A 17,564-nucleotide genomic window follows, 5' to 3' on the forward strand; every position below is an offset into this window, starting at 1 on the left:
AGGGCAAAACCAAAATGTTATGCATTCAACCAAATCCACAGACAACACGTTAAACATAGACACAGGAGACAGCTATTTTCCAACCATCTTCTCTCACATTGGGTTGTTGCGATACAGTTTTGTGAAATCAGACATTACAAGTGAGGGCCGGCTCTGATACACCAGATGGTTTATTACATAGAGCTACAGCACTTAGATAGACCTCTGAGGAAAGCATGAGCTGTTAAAATCATACTCTGTGTCAAAGGTCACATCCAAATGACCTAAAATCTGAATAATTGTTTTGTTGCATGGTCTTGAAACAAAATGCATAATTTTGCAATGTTAACTTTCATTCTACTGACAGTAAATTGTAACAAAAGTAAGTACAGAAATTTTCTTACTGGACTATTTTATTTTAAATAAATTTAAATATCTCATTTTCTACACTGAGAGAAGAATTAAACTTTTTTACTTCACAGAAAAAATTACACGGCTTCCAACGCTAGTTAATTTTCAGCTTGCAAAATGTTACATCATTCTTTGCAACATGAGATACACTTTATATACAGCTCTGGAAAAAAAAAATAAAGAGGCCATTTAAAATGATCTCTGATTTTACGTTTTATAGGTATATGTTTGAGTAAAATGAACATTGTTCTTTTATTCTATGAACTAGTAACAACATGTTGCTGAAAATCCAAGCAAAGATTTTGTATTTATTACAAGAAAATGAGAAATGGTCAAAATAACAAAAGAGATGCAGTGCTTTCAGACCTCAAATAACACTAAGAAATCAAGTTCATATTCATTTAGAAACAACAATACTAATGTCTTAACTCGGGAATAGTTCAGAAATCAGTATTTGGTGGAATAACCAGGAGGTTTTCAGTGAGGTTCAGTGCAGTAGACTCTTCATTTTTTCCAGAGCTGTATCTGAGTATTTTTTTTTTATCTGCCTTTGATTCTTAATCCAGGTGTTACTAAGATGTCGGCCCATCAACACGTCTAGGAAGGTTCTCCCCAAGGTTTATCAAGCTGTTTAGTTTCTGGTCATTCAGAAACTAAAGGGGTCAAACACTGGTGTTGGACAAGATGACCTGGCTCACAGTCTACACTCTACTTCTACCAGGAGGTCTGAAGTTCTTCTACACCAAATGTTATGCTTTCCTTGAAACAGGAATGGGGGATTAAACGGACCCCAAATGGTCTAGAGCATAATATTACCAAAAATATATTGGTATTTGGAATAATTAAGAGTTCTTTTCTCTAGATCCAAAGTCTCAATTCCTTAAAAATAGCCCACCCCATTATCCTGTCTGCATTAAACGTTACATTTGACAATGAAGTCAGGCAAGTGTTGTTCTCCTGGCAATGCTTAACCCAGATTGGTCAACTGAGTTACCAAACATTTTGTCACTTCAGAGAAAACTTCTTCACTGTTGCCATGTGCTTTACACCTCTGCACTAAATGTTTTGAATTGTACTTGGTGATGTAAGGCTTAAATGCAGCCAAACTTCTTTCATTTCTATTGGAGGTCTGCAGCTATTGCAGAAACTTGGTGACCTCTATGCACTGTGCACCTCAGCACCTGCTCACCCCACTCAATGATTTAATGTGGCCAACCACTTTGTGGCTGAGTTGCTGTTGATCCCTATAACTTCCACTTTAGTGAAGCAGTCAACTGTTGAATAAAAACTACTTATAAATGTTCACAGCTGGACTACTTGCACAGGTGGGTCACTCCTCTAGGGTGACCCATCTTTTCACAACTATTTCCTTCTGTCTGCATGGCAAGGTGCAAGATTTTATATACCTGTGGCCATTGAGGTAACTGGAAGTCCTGAATGTAATGATCTGATTGAATGAGCTCGCAACTTTGGCAATATGGTGTATATACATTTTCTGGCCAAAAAAAGAGACATTTAGCAATAAAAAGAATGCTTACATGTTCCCTTTTTAAATACATAAATGGTCTTGAAGTCTGAGTCCAGGGCCTCCTGCTTTAAACTATTGTTCTGTTAAACCCCGTCACACTATTGCACATAGGCTTTGTGTTTCCATGGGTTGAAGAGACATGCTGCTTTAAGTAAATAACATTCAGCATCACCTTCCTACACATTTGATACTGTTGTACATGAAACATGATCTCCAGCTAAGCCAGGCAGCCACTGATATTTTTTCAAAATGTGGAAAAATTTGGTCGCATTATGCATGTGTATTCTGGGCCCTTTAATATAGTCTGTCAGTATTGCGATGAAAGGTTTAAAGTGTACATGATGTTACAGCAAAAGGACTATATTACTTTTCCTTTTCTATTATCGTCTCCTTTTACTTTTCGTCTCGTTTCCAAACGTATAACGCTGTCTATGCAACGGGACATAGTGATTTTTTTTATTTTTTTGTATCTGTGGACATTATGTAAAACCCATTTTCAGATATGACAACATACATGGCAAGATAAGAAGCTGTCTTTTGAAGAGTATTTTCTGAAAGTGCACATCGTACAAATTTAAAGGAGATAATTAAGCAAACGAATTTGTCGGCAAAAGAAATTTGCTGATTTTCACAATGACTTAACACCTTTCAGTGAGAGTCCTTAGGTGTTTGTTAATTGGTCTCAGCTACTCAAAGACATAGGAATTGAATCTAAAAAGAAAAAAACAGAAAAAAACAGTCTATAAAATGTAATTAATTCAGGCGCACAAGCACAAACAATCTCAAATCAGATGAAGGTCGGAGAATAGATTCCTCTATGTATTCACACCTTCTTGGTCCTTCTTGGTTTAAGCTTGTGGGGAGCTGGAACCTATACTGGCTGTCTGTGGGCAACACTTGGGACAGGACGCCAATACAACACAGGGCCAACATTGAGATACACAAAACCGTGATGCACACTCATTCTGGCTCATTATGTCAATTTTTTTTGAATCAGTCAACCTAATGTGATTTTGTACTGTGGGAGAAGCCTGGAGTACCAACAGAAAAGCCATGTAGGTGTAAGGAGGACAAATATCACAGACAAATACCTGCAAAGCACAGATTCGAACCTGCAACCTGCCAGTAGAAAAATAACAGAACTAATACAAAGCTAACGTTAAATATGACATAAAACTACTGAAATAAAGAGTAAACAGCAGCTTAAACGAGTATATCAAATTTATTTTTCAAAATACAAAGCTGCCGGATAGTTTTGGAGTGGAGAGATTCAGATTAAGAATCAAAATGGCCCAATCAAAGTCCAGATCCAAAGGAGGAACTGTGGCAAGGGTGGAAATTTGTTTCAAGTTTTTTTTTTTTTGTTAACAATGTACTCTTGTCCTTCCCCTTCACAATAATGCGGTTTGTTGCATAAAATCCCACGAAATTTTATGTTTGCAACGTGACTAAATGTAAAAAGGGGCACTCTGGGGAGCGAATATTTTTTTTTACAAGGTCATTTTTGACTGACTATAATACAAAACAATCTAAATCAATCAATCTTGATCCGATACCAGAAGTCGAGGCGTACATTGAAAGAATGCCTGTGGGTTTCTTTATGTTACTGTGTTATTTTTGGCTTTCGCTCTGGCTTCATCAATATTCACAAGACACAGCAACCCTTGTCTCATTTTGTATCAGTTGTAAGTCGCCCCACTGTTATCTGCCACCTCACTCTACCACCAGCCGCCGCCTAAGGTGACACACCACACTGCACACAGGACTAACAGCAGAGCCTGGAGCCTGTGTAAGCCAATATCACACTTTACACTGCCTCGGTGTGACTAATTAGACGGTGAAATCAGATGCTGAAACTGACCGTTGAGAAATGAATGAAACGGGCAAACTCTAAAAGGGGAATCCAGTCAAGACGGCCATTTTTACAAAGAGGAAACAGCGTGTTAGAAGGCACAGATGGCCACGAAAAAGAGGCGCTATGACCTCTGCAGAACTATTATATAAGCCAAAGGACAATACAGTGAGTGGAATCCTATTTCACAGATTCAGATGCTCACTGTGTGTTAGTTGGATTATAGAGTATCCCAAAACACAAGAATAAAGCTTCTTTAGAGTCATCCGACAAAGCCGTTGTGTCATTACTGCTCAAGATGTGAAGAGTAACATCACTTTGAAAATGACCCTCTCTACTGCTAACAACTGTCTTCATGACTAAATTGGGTCCCATCTTTGAAGTGGTAAAATACAGGAACCTAATGAAGTAGTGTGGAATATCCCTCGGGTGCGCGCAGCAAACTCTCGACTTCAAAGACAAACCTGCCTTTCCTTGTTTGTCGCTGTAGTTGTGACCTTCATGTGAAAGTCGCCATTATTTTCCTCACACCTGATGATCCCGATGGCCTGCCAAGCTCCATTCACATCTGTTATTGTGCAACGTCTGGAGAGATTAGTCATGGCGCATACTCTCTAGAGTCAGTGAAATAAGACTCCTTAAATAGATGTGGTGCTTACACAATAAATATTTTCCTCGCTGCAGGTTTTTCTCTCTCCTCGTGGATTAAGATTAATATCTTGTCTGAACTACGTCCACTCTGCTCCTCTCGTTTATCACCGACCTCGGGACCTTTGGCCTGGACAGACATGTCTCTGCACCAGGCGGCGGGACTGTCTGGAGAGCTGATCCCATTTCATCACCTCCGCTTCTCCCACAACTCCCACAATTTAGGATTTCTGAGATATGTCAGCCCATCTTCATGACTATCTCTCTCCTGCCTGCCATATTGCTCCCGCTGCATGCCTACAGTACATCTGTGTGATTATCCACAGCAGTAGTAGGTCTAAACACCACCAACAGCCACACCGCCCACAGAGCGGAGGTTGGAGCATTGGCAGTGATGCCGGAACAATAACCTGTCCATAAATAACATCTCGTTTTCATTTCGCTGCATGCAGATGGCAAAGTAATTATGTAAACACTGAACTGAAAGCCTTTCTACAGATGTGCTTTAAAAATGTCCATCTTACATACTTTAATAAGAAATTATACCAATTATACAATCCATTTGGATTTAGTTGGCTGTAAATATACATGTATGTGAATAAAGTCAGCTAGAAAATGGAAAATAGCATCCTAACATGAAAAAAATGCTGCATTTATATGCTGTTTGTGATTACTGCCTTGTTTTTAGCTTTGTGGCTGAGGCCCTGCTTCTGCTCTCCATTAAAAGTACTCCTAATTCAATGTTTCTATGTTCAACATTGTGTTCTTTTAGATTATGCTATTATTAGCTCTATTGCTGCCATTAAATGTTTGTGTTCCCAATGCCTCTCTCTACCATAGAAAGTACTCCAGACTCAATGCTTCAACATTTCACTGTGTAATTTTCCTGGATTAAGCCACTGACTGAGCTATCATGACTAGAAAGTTTGAGTGTCCCATAGAAAGTACCCCTGTCTCAGTACTTCTTTGCTTAGCTATTGTTTTTTTCCTACTCTTCTTCCCAGTATTTCAGTTACGGGTATTTTCATATAATTTATTTATTTTAGTCCAAATTAGCTGATGAGTTTGTTACCTTTAACTTTTCCCAGTTGGTTGGTTTCTTTTCAAAACTCCAAGCAAACCAAAAGCCGTCACTACAAATCACACAAACATGTTCTGACTGCTTATTGTGTCAAAGGCCAAAGTAGAAAATGTAAATACAGGAATCAGATGTTAGCAATAAACACTGAGATTTGAAATGTATTACATTCTGGTTGCTATTTCAGGAAAAGACTATCTGAGAAGTAAAACATAGGATTTAGAGAAGACAGGTTGCAAAATGGATAGACCTTTATGCTTTTTGAAAAGAATATAGGTTATTACTTAGTTTACTCTAATGAGACCCACAATGCAGTGCAAATCTGGGTATGGGAAGGTGTTTGGAACAAGAATCCAGCATACAGCTTTACTGAATTGTGTTTGGATCATATACAGATTATCTGCTTCAAAGTTTGTTTGGAACTGTACCAAGACCACTTTTTTCCATTTTGGTCTCTTGTTTTGGTCTGCACAAAAGAGTGATTTCTACGTTCACATCTGCTCATAATTGACTGTACCAAGAAGGGAAACAAACCTGAATTCATTTTAAACAGATTAAACACCCCAGGTGTTTAATCACCCTGAAAGGTTTCCTCTGTTGTCACCTAAAGACTGTTTCTTATCTTCTTCTCAGTTTGGAAGTGACAAGTGTGTTCACAAATCCATTAAATGTTCAGGTTTGGTCTGAGGTTAGTTGTGTGTTTGACACACTAACTTGACTAACAAATCACTGAAACAAGCTTTAAAACAGTGCAAATCACTACATACGTTACTACCATACATTACTAGTGGATACTTTAGGCCACAATTACTCTCTTTCAATTTAAAATGCCGAAGATTCAAGATGTCACCTTTTTATAAGTCTTTCCTTTTCCTCTGTCCAAAATGTGGACTTTAATGTTCTCAAAGGAGCAATTCTTATCCGAGTTTTGCAGGTTTACACCTGAGGAGCATTTCTGTATTGTACCGTGATGTGTAGATGTAGACTCTTCGCATCAATGATTTAAATCCACATATTCGCTTTATATTTACTTGAATGTCATCTCTTGGAATTGCTTCAAAAAGATGATCTCATCTGTTGTCTCAGACTGTTTTTGTTTCTGAAAGCCATCAGAATTTTGTTCTTAAAGGTAAAAACATTTATAAGACGCCAGACACAAGCAGAACAGCATTGCCATCTGTTTAAAAGCAGTGTGTTACATGAGTTTCAGATGACTTACATGATGACCAAGAGGGTTAATAACTTTCTTTCAAGATGCTAATGACCTCATGAGGGTCTAAATACGAAAAAAAAAATAGAATTGCCTTGCAAATTAGACCAACAATCTTCTGTGATAGACACATTAAGCTCGGGTCATACGACATGAGGTTTTTGCCCAAATTTACCCCCAATTCCCAGTCAGGCAAATTGGCGCCAGGCTGCACAAGTTGTGGACAGTTGGCAGGGTGAGTCAGAATGAAAATCTTAGTGTGAGATGGGGTGAAAACTGGAGCCTGCACATGTCTGAGGAGAACCCGCCGACCTCAGTCGAAGTCAAACAAACACGTTTTAGTTTGTTCAGACCGTTCCGGATGCAACAATACGATCATAACCACAAATCAGCACCGAGGATAATACAAACTTCAAACTGCTCCTTCAATTCTTAGTCCTTGCTGTGAGTTTTATGGGCTCAGCTGACTTTAATTGGCTTCGTAAATACTGTAGTCTGTGAACCCTGACCAGGTCCAGTCGATAAGTATGTGATCCTCAATCTATCAGTCTTAAAATAAAAAACCAGTGTGTTGGCGTGAACACCTATATTTTTCAAAATTTTGTGAAGACAGTGAAACCTCGTATGGCGTGTCCCGAACTTCGGTCAGGAGCAGCATGTTCAGCAGCCGAGAATAGATCTGAGAAAAGGAATCTATACAAAAGGTGTTGATCCTTCTCAGGAAGCAAACATGTTTGTTCAGCGTTGAAAGCAGCAATACTTAGGTCAAGTACAAACATGCTCAAAATGAAAAATGTCTAAGTTGGAATGTTAGAACAAAAAAGGGCTGATTATCTGTCCTTCCTTAAAAGCAAACACATTTCTGCTTTCACATTTGGCTTCAATCTGCAGTCTTCCACTATTTATTTAAAGTTCTTTCATTGGTGCTTTTCAGGTCAATGAACAGCACCCAAGAGTGAGGTGATTATCTAGTCATTAAAGTCTAATGTGTTGTGGAACCGTGAATGTGAAGAACATTTGTAAACTAACCTAATTGAAATGATCAAACTCTAGTTTCTGTCTTTGCATTTTATTAACCAGATCATATTGCAGATTAAAGCGTGTACATGCAAACTGTTGAGGCTGAAAATAACTTTATGAGTCCTGGCCACTACTGCAATTATCAATTATGATGAGAAAATGGTTGATGCTGTGGTTACAGAAGCAACTCCACAAGTTATGATGCTCACAATCTATTTAGAAGATGCAAAAGACCCCATCAAGACGATCTTTGAATATTTAATTGGGCAAACTGAACAAAAGGTTATTGGTGTGTGGGTATTACTAGTCTGGAAATGTTTGTTTGAATAAAATGGTTGTGTTTTGTTGTGTGGGCTGCAAGTGTTGGCTTCATCATATCAGAAAAACTTGAATTTCAATGACGATATTGATTACATTTAACTCACATCTTCCTGACTCTTTTCCATCATCACAAATCCCTCCCACTTTAGTATATCAGTCCTTATATACACCATTATTTTATAACAAAAGCAGTTAAAGTTTCTCCAACTGTTCAAATATAATAATGACTTGCAGAGTTTCCAGGAACGTTTAATTTGAAGAATGACGCACTTTTTATTGACTTATTCATTTCTTTGCAGAACTGCGAAGTGGCCGGAATAAGAACCAGTGACTTTGTCTGAAGAACGTCCTTTAACAAAGTTTTGTTGAACAGAAACATTAAAGACAGTTTTGTCTTCTGTGTAAGCTATGATTAGTCCCGCCCCCCCCCAAAAAAGTATTACAAGCCTGGTGGGCTGCCTGGCTTTTCAATAATTGTGAATGATCCTGTATATGACACCTTTAGAAATTTAACTTGTGCTAACACTGTTATTTACCACTTATTTACTTAAGTGAAACCATTTTTATTACAGTTTCTAAGAAGTTCAAATCTGTGTAAATACATTGAAAAGGTTAGCATAATTTCATGGGTTTTTCTTACTTTTTTGAGTCCTTGTTTAGAGAATGCATTTTCTCTATCTGGCCTCCTGAAAGTGCAGTCGTTAGCTATTAAAATACTTAGTTACTGTACATACCATCCAACTAAAACAGATATCATATTCATGTGCCAAAAGATTTCATACACACCTTTTTTTTGTATTTCAACGTTTCCACTTCCCCATTACAGACATGTCATCTTATATGATACATGATTTCATGATTGCACAATTTGGCAGGCTATAAAAACCCTAAGAAGTTACAGAAAAATAACTGCCAAGCGTTTGCTTTCATGCATAATGAAGCAGCAGCTGGTTAAACTTCCTTCCAACCTGCCACTGCTGTTACTGCATGTAGCCTAATCAGGTTATTTCCACTCTATTTGCCTTGTGCATTTTATGTATCCTATGTCTGAATGATGTGTCTGTTCTATTCCTGGTGCACTCTCTGATGCATCCCCTGCAGCAGGATTTAATAGGGATTGGGAGCAGAGTTTAACAGCAATTTATATAATGAAATAATTCATTTATCTATGACGTTGAAGGCTGAGAGAAGTCAGGTTATTTGTAGTTGGGCATTGACCCTAATAAAACGATGGTCACAGCTCGTCATTGTTTCCTAAAGAATAAGGCAGTCTGTTAAGTTTCTTTTAGGAAACCAACATTTGCTGCTTTTTCTAGGTTGCACAAAAACACCAGGTTTTATCTTTTAGGTGCTTTCCTTTCAGATGCCCTTGTTAGACAATATACCTGCCAATACATGTCACAGTCCTTTAAATATCAATAGTTATAAACCTGTCTTTTATTTTTAGTAGAATTAAAAGACAATAAGGTTAGAACCTTATTTGTAACATCTGCTTCAGATATTTCATCTACAAGGATACTTTGATAACAATCTTGGCGTCTGTTTTAGTCTAAATAATGTGGACTATTTAAATCACTTTTCTACTATTGATTATTTAAACTAATGTATCTCTTGCGTTACCCAAAACGCCCAACATGGTGGGACTGAAGTCCAGCTGTTGATGTGATTTCGGGATGTTCATTTTCATACACACACCTTCCAAGATCCACATTTCAAATCTTAAGCACATTTTAAGATCAGACAAAGAAACCCATTTCTTCAAAGAGTTACAAGGCATTTTTGAAGTCTTTGGTATTTCACTGAACTACAGTGAGAATTATTAAATGAAAATATAGAACACTGGGGAACCTTCTGAGGAGTGGCCTCAAAATTATTTATTATCATTATTATATTATTTTGACACCAAAATGTCCACATTACAAAAGAGGAGTGTAAGTATTCCACATGCAGGAGGCCACAAAAGAGACGCAGAACAACTTTAGCGCTGCATGCCTCACTTTCCTCAGTTAAGATCAGGGTTCCTGGTTCAACAACACAAAAGAAACTGAGCAAACTGGCATCCAGGTCCCAAGGTGAAAATAACACAAAGGCTAGGGTAACATTTGCCCAAAAACCAACTTGATGATTCCTAAGACTTTTAATATATTATTCAGTGGAATAATGAGAGAAACAAGGAACTTTTCATGAGTAGTGAGTCTGTTTACATCCTGCATAAATCCTTCCTCAATCATTTCAGATAAAGAACATCACAAGCACAGTCACGGTGGTGGTTGTCTTGGGCTGCTTTGCAGGACCTGCATGATTTACCATAATTGATGGGTTCCTTGAATTATGCCATCTACCAGGAAATTGTGCAGGAGAAGATCCAGCAATCAGTTTCTGAGCTTAAAATGAAGTACATTTTGGGTCTTGCAATATGGCAATGACACAAAGCCTGCCAACAAGTCTACATGTAAAAGACTCAAAACTTTAATAAAATAATTAAATAAAAAATTACATCCAATTAAAATGACTTCAAATACGCTGCTTATGGCATCCTCTTATGGTGATGAGTGAAAACCTTTCTGCAAAGAAGAATGAGCTAAAATTCATTCACAGACATGTCCCTGCTAGTTAACTCTTGATGGCAGCCTTTAATGGGCAAACACTTATTCACATATGACCAGGTTAGTTTGGAAAAAAAAAATTAAATTGAAAAACACAGCTTGTACTTACTCAGATTATATTTGTCTAATATTACATTCAGTTTGATGATGTGCCAAAGGGAGTGAAAACAAAAGAAATGTGTAGGAGGGCAGCAGCACTGTATGCTACTTCTCATGCAAAGTGCACGGCTTGATCTTCTAGATAATCAATGTGACAAGTGCAGGCTGGAGTGAAAATGCTTCAGAAAAAAAAGCTGTGGAAGTAGTGATGACGAGTGAGTTTGGTCCTGTGTGTCGGGACCGAACATGAGATAGCATTGTTTCTCATGTACATCAGTTCAACATTCTCAAAGGGTTTCCCAGAGGAATCCATAAGTGCACAGTGCTGCCTCTCAGCTGAAAGCTTCTCCTTCAAACACCCTACAGCAGCAGCATCAGTACAAACACAAGAGGAGCTTTTTGCTCTCTGCTCCAGGGTGGGGCGCTGTTATCAGGGGAGGTTCAGATAATATTTGCAGGCCACAGCGAGGGGTCAAGTAGTACTCACATCCTTCAGACAGCCCATGAAGTTGTTGCTGACCGGGGAGCCAGGCAGGTCGGCTGTGTTCAGGCTCCCCCCGATGTAGAAGAGATCATCAGAGCCCAGCATGGTGTAGTCCTCCTGGGTGTAGCCGGTGGTGGTGAGGATCCCGTCCACTAAGATCGTCACCTACAAAACCAAGCCGAGATTATGAGCCTAAACAGAAAGAACCGGCCTAATTATTTCACGCCTCATTTCTTGATTCTGGCTGAGCTCGCCTTAATGTTGGCTCTTGGAGGCAATTACAAGAACAGCTTTAAAGAGTTCACTAATCTCAGCTGATCCCCGTTTCTGATATGTGAGCCGGATGGCGGCGGAGTCAATGCACCATAAATTTTCCTTCAGCTCCAAAGTGATCAGAATGCCACAGTTTGCTCAATTAATTTGAGATGAAAGATACCAGGAAGCCGCGGTACCTGCGCTTCGTCATAAACAAGACAAGATAATTTCCATATCAGTTTCATCACTACCTAGAGAAGGAAACGAAACGGCTGAACGGGGCTGTGGAGGTAAAAGCGATGTGCTTGTTGCCATGACAATAAGCCTACACTTAAGACAGAATCTTGCACTGATGTAAAAGCTCCCACTTAAGAGTAATATGTCAAAACAATTTCCATTTCTTTGTCTGAATTTTTAACCAAACATAATTTTCTTTTGTAAAATGTGTGCCAGGTGAAAAATAGAAATGTCCACTGTAACAATCTTGTGAAATCTCTCTCTTTTTTTTTTTTTTTTTTTTTTTTTTCTTTTTGCTAATGGTTGAGGTTATTCAACATAATTTCATGAATTTTGAGAGGGAAAATCAGACCAGTGAATTGTGTCAAAGAGGTAAAGGTGCGAATAAACTGGATTAGTTGTACATAATTTACTGAGATTTCGATGCCCTAAAGACTGATTTATTTCCCTTTTCTCTAAATATTTCATATACACACTACAAGAATCTTATTTACAACAGCACCTGTTAAAACAGGAATTATTGTTATATTTCATATATTTTTGCACTGGTGATATTTATTACAATACTGTTCCATATGGTAGGCATTTTCAGTCCTACCATCTCAGATGTAAACATGGAGTTTGCAATAAGATTAGACTTTTTTGACAACAAGCACTTCTAGTAGATTTGATGTGAGACAAAAGACGAACTTGTGCAAACCACACAGGAGGTGAGAGCCATGATATTGTTGGCCTGTTTCTGGGGACCTTGTTAGAGAGCATCAACTCTTTGAAATACCAGGAGATTTAAAAAACAATCTGTTGGCCTCTGCTAGTGAAGCGAAAATGTGTCATTGGTGGGTCTTTCAGATGGATAATGATCCACAACATATGGTCAAATCCACACAGACATGGCACCCCATTCTCACTCTTTAAGAACTAAATGCTGCAGAAAAGCTGCTGGATGATCTGAAGACGACATGAGAGGGAAATCCGAGCTTTAGTTACTGTAGTTAAATTGTGCATAGAGGAATGGTAAAAAAAATAAAAATAAAACAAAGTTTAAGTGCTCTCATATTGAATTGTCTAAAAAAACTTGGTTATCAAATTAAGTGTACTCAAATTATAGGTTGGATTTTTTTTTTTTAATTTTCAGCATAAGATCACGCTCCTGCAAAAAAAAAAAAAAGAGACTCAATTCTTTAGCAAATCTTTATTAGAAGTACCAACATTTGTAAATAGTAAATGTAGAAATGGTTCTGAATAAACTGTAAAAATAACACTTGATCACTAGGGGGTTAACATTTTACCTAAATTTATTCAGTGCTTGTGTCTGTCATGTGAAAACAAGACAATAGACAAAAGGACGACCTGGGACGGGATGCTCAGCTTTAACCTCTATAGGACAAAAGTCATTCTTCATTCAAGATCCAATATTGATTTGTGTCCATCTAAGTCTTCGGAAAGTCATTGGCTTGGACAGCAGACAATGAAAAGGCTTCAAATTGATGACACGTAACATTAGGAACCTGTAGAAAAACAAGCTTTCATGGCTACAAACTGATTGATGCTGCTCTCCTTTTCTCTTGATAATGATAACCCGGCATGACCACTGTGTGGCATGAAATTACACCATGTGTAGCACACAGATAGTACCTGAACTGGCCTGAATATCTGGGATGTGGGATCAATGCATTCAGAGAGACATGTAGAACTGGGTCATGATTAATTTAAGACACACAGCCACGGCTACGCTTCAGCATTTGGGTGGCAACAACTTGAAACTGACCTCTCATGGAGAATTTCATTGGGTATGCTCTGTGGAGTGAGCAGAGTTGCATCCAAACAGAAAAAAATAAGGTTAAGGATGAACCAAGCCCTGCTCGCCCATGACTGAAACACACTGCCAATCAGGAAAAAAAGGTAAAGAAAGTAATAGGAGAAATTCTAGCCTCAAAAGCACCACCAGATCTAATAAAATGGTTCCACCCACAATCTCTCGGGAGTAACAGTTCCCCCTATCTACATGTCAGTGAGGTAACTTATCTGAAGGGAAAGCAATTTACACAGGGATCAAATGCATGCCTGAAAGCATAAGTGACGTGGCTAACATTGGATTGCTGCTCCTCTGGAAGCTAGGGTAAGGAAATGGATGTGGAGGAGGATGCAACACACACAGGTTTTGTATGACGGGTTCAGAGCATAGTGGTGATGATGAGACGGTTAGATACAAAATAGATTTGGCTGTGTTAAAAACAACTGGCAATCACAAAGATTGCTATGAGTGTATTGAATATATTATGTTTAGCTGAGTTAATCTTATATAATTTATGCACACAAACCACCAGGAGAGTAGATGCTCTGTTGTTGTTTTCAGAAATGCATCATGTTAGACTACGTGGAGGTTTTTTTTTTTTTTTGCATCTCACAGACAGTACTTCACATATGGATTTCATCCAAAAGTGCCATAAATTCAGTCACTGCTGCAAGCAGAAATTTGACTTTTTTTTTTTTTTTAAAACAAAACCATGTTTAAAATACTATATTTCATCACCAGCTATGTTGGGTATGGATTATTCAAATGTGTTGGGCTTGTTTTTATTTTTTTACTGCAGTCTCCAGCAATGTTATCAACTGTAACAGAATTGCCCCGCGTTGCAAGGGCTCAATTAACACCATTGCCAAAGAAGATAGCATGCTCAAAAAATTTAAGGGCATTAATGTAGCTTGGACTTTTTCTGGCAGAAAATGTGGCCTTTTTTTTCTTTGGGTGGTGTGAGGAGTTACACAGTAAGATCTGCTGCAGGTCTTAAGCAAATTCATTATAGTAAATATTAAGTAAAGAGAGAATGTCAGTGAGTGACACAGTTTACAGTTAGAATTTAAGATAAATTAAATAAATAAAAAAAAGGACCGAATTGATTTAGCCTTCTGCTCTTGACTAACAAAGAAGGGCTTTTTTTTCTAACACATTTTAAATGGATGCACTGCAATGAATTTTGAGTCCTTTAAGTCAGAAATGAAAAGGTCAAGCGCCGCCTGGAAACTATGAGTAAAGTTGACTGTCAGACATGAGCTAAATCAATGTAGACAAGTATACAGACAGTTAGTACAATTTACAACAATACTGGAAATTATATGAAATTATGTTCTATGTAAAAAAAAAAATCCCAAGTGGACTTTAATAGATAAAATATGTGGATTTAACTGTATGTGATTTTTATGTGAAAAAAAAAAAAAATGTCTGTATGAATAAAAAATAGCCACTTAGCTTACATTGCCTTTTTTCAAAACATAAACCCATAAACCAAATAAAACTTTCTGATTTTATGTAGAGGGTCTAAAATCTCTTAGCTGTTACTGATGCTAACTGTGAGGCTGAGGACAGTTTAAAATGTCTGATAATGTTTTGTCTGGTAAAATTATTTGGTAGAAAAACCTGAATATAAACAGAGCTCAAACTCAGATGGATGAATCTGTAGGTTTAGGCGTTAGTCCCTGTTTTAGGTTGTAGATAATCCAAGTTATAGAAAACATGAATATAAAACAGATAATTATGATAAAAATTATTAATATATTATTGCTGCTGTTATTAGACAAAATGATTGGAAAAAAGTATTGGCGCTGTATTTAAATATTTGTTCCTTTATTGCCATTTACTCATGATGAAACAAAGGCTAGTTATTTGCACAGTTCTCACTGCAAGCAAGTAGTGTGCATTACATTATAATTATTTAAATTTGGTGGGTTTGAAAAACAATTGCACTAAAGGGAACAGAAAAACTATTAAATACATTTGGGAGATAAGCACATTGTCCAGATTATTTCAGATATATAAGATTTAAGGCTGAGTAATACTTGGCTGCAGAACAATGCAGGAAAACAATGCCGGACACACATAGTCGCTATATTCATTAAATAAGCCCATCCTGCTTTTGTCTAACTTACTTATCCTGCTGCAGTGTTGCATCAGAGCCTGCAGATACCAAAACAAGTTCATAGTGCTTTGTGAAACTGAAGCACACAAAAATATGGCGATCTGAGAGACGATAGACGTAGCAAAATGAGCAGACTGCTGGAAAACCATTACTACTGCAGTATAATAAACATTATTATCATTATAGGTCAGTCATTTGCGTAAGCCCCTAGAATGGAGAGATGCTGTTTTCTTTTAATTATGCTTGTTTGTATTGACTTTGAGGTAAAAAAAATATTGAAAGTGTAGTATGAAAAGACAATATATTTCATTATAAATTATAAAATAATGATCAAAATACACCTCACCTACTAGTCACAAAGTAAAATGGGGAGCAAAATTAATGTGTATCATCAAGTTAAGTTTCAGAGGTCAAAATACACCTGACTCTTTTGTTTTAAGTCCAATTAAAGTCTCAGATGTTTTTTTCTTTTTTCCAAGTCTAAATCCAGTCTCAAATTGCTTCCGAATCAAAGTTAAATATCAGCTTTTCAAGTAATAAACCTTCCATTTTAAGCTCATGTCAAGTCTTAAGTCCTATGTCTCAAGTCAAAGTATCAAACCCTTAAGGGAAAAGTCCAACCAAATCCTCAACAATTTCATCTCAGAAGACATCCGGCAAAGGTTCAAGAGCCGGGACTCGAACCTGTGACGGTCTCGTCAAGGACTGAGGACATGGGTTCAGCGCTGTATGCCCTGCACCGCCACCATGCCCGATAAATCAGAACTTTCCCTTTCACAGGAGAATATCCACATCTCTGACCAACTCTGGAGCTTACTTTGCCAATTTACATTACAGCTTGCAGGTGTTGAATAATTTTTTTTAGCAAACTCCAGAATCTTTAGAGCATTAGCCAAAGTAAAGTCTTGGGCTAATGCTCAAGACTTGAATTTGAGGTTTCTGTGCCTCAAATTCAAGTCCTGATTCAGGCTCTGAATGCTGAGGTAACAGTTGCATACACACCTGGCGGAGGTTGCGTGTCACTCGCACATCATGCCAGACATTGTCATTGAACTTTCCACTGGCAGGCTCCACCAGCGCTTCAAAGGCCCCAGAGCCCAGGTTGATGACCAGCCACACAGCTCCGTTCCTCAGTGACAGGTTAACATAATCGGCTGACTTCCCGGTGTGGAGCAGCAGGCCATTCCTTTGCAGGGTCCGGAAGGACAGCGTGATCTCGTCCAAACTGCTCTGAATGGGAGTCGTGGACAGGTTGTAGCTGAAGAACTCGTTGCCTTTAAAGGTGGCCACCGACTCTTGCTGCCCTGGGAGGGGTAAAGAAACATCTTGGAAAAATGTCCGTATAATTAGATAAAAGTGTGACTCTGCAAAATGAATGCATTCACTTCTGTAGCATGGCTGAGTAAAATATGTTTGGTGGGTAAAAGTAAGGACTAAAATGAGTAGAAAAGACAATATTGCGTGACAAAGCTATTTAGACACGCCGTCTACATGCATTTAAACTAAATAGAAACAAGTAACTTTACTGTAAAGAGTATAACACAATAGAGATCGAGCTATATAAGCATGACCTTTTTTTTCACCCTTCTGAAAAATACATTCAGCATTCAACAGCATTGCTATTTCTTCAACATTAACATTTATCGTGCCTTGCAAGAGTATGCACATCCCCAAAAAGGTTTCACATTTTGTCATGTTATAAACACAAACAGATGTTTATTTCAATTGGATTTTATGTGACAGACAAAAACAAGGAAGGGCATAATTGTGAAGCGAAAAAAAAGTGTTATATTATTTTCAACATAGTTTACAAATACAAATCCGAAAGGAAGGACAAGGACGCTTGTCAGAGTTAGTGAGAAGATGGATGGAGCTAAATACAGAGTACTCCTGAAAAAACAACCTGTTTGAGGATATTC

At 37.9% G+C, this 17,564-nt stretch overlaps 1 protein-coding gene across 8 annotated transcripts in view; it reads right to left on the reverse strand.

Moving 5' to 3' along the window:
- LOC106956151 (neurexin-2-like) overlaps nt 1-17,564 on the reverse strand; it is a 133,729-nt gene that overhangs the window by 95,434 nt on the left and 20,731 nt on the right. For all 8 annotated transcript variants that reach the window (XM_015046783.1, XM_015046786.1, XM_015046782.1 and 5 more), the window contains 2 exons: nt 16,648-16,949; nt 11,240-11,401 (listed from right to left, as the gene is read on the reverse strand). In XM_015046783.1, coding sequence (XP_014902269.1) covers nt 11,240-11,401; nt 16,648-16,949 — 464 coding nt within the window. The remainder of the gene's footprint in view (nt 1-11,239; nt 11,402-16,647; nt 16,950-17,564) is intronic.

This window comes from Poecilia latipinna, unplaced genomic scaffold (assembly GCF_001443285.1).
Source record: "Poecilia latipinna isolate Pla-1442-1.1 unplaced genomic scaffold, P_latipinna-1.0 Scaffold792, whole genome shotgun sequence".
Taxonomy (NCBI): Eukaryota; Metazoa; Chordata; class Actinopteri; order Cyprinodontiformes; family Poeciliidae; genus Poecilia; species Poecilia latipinna.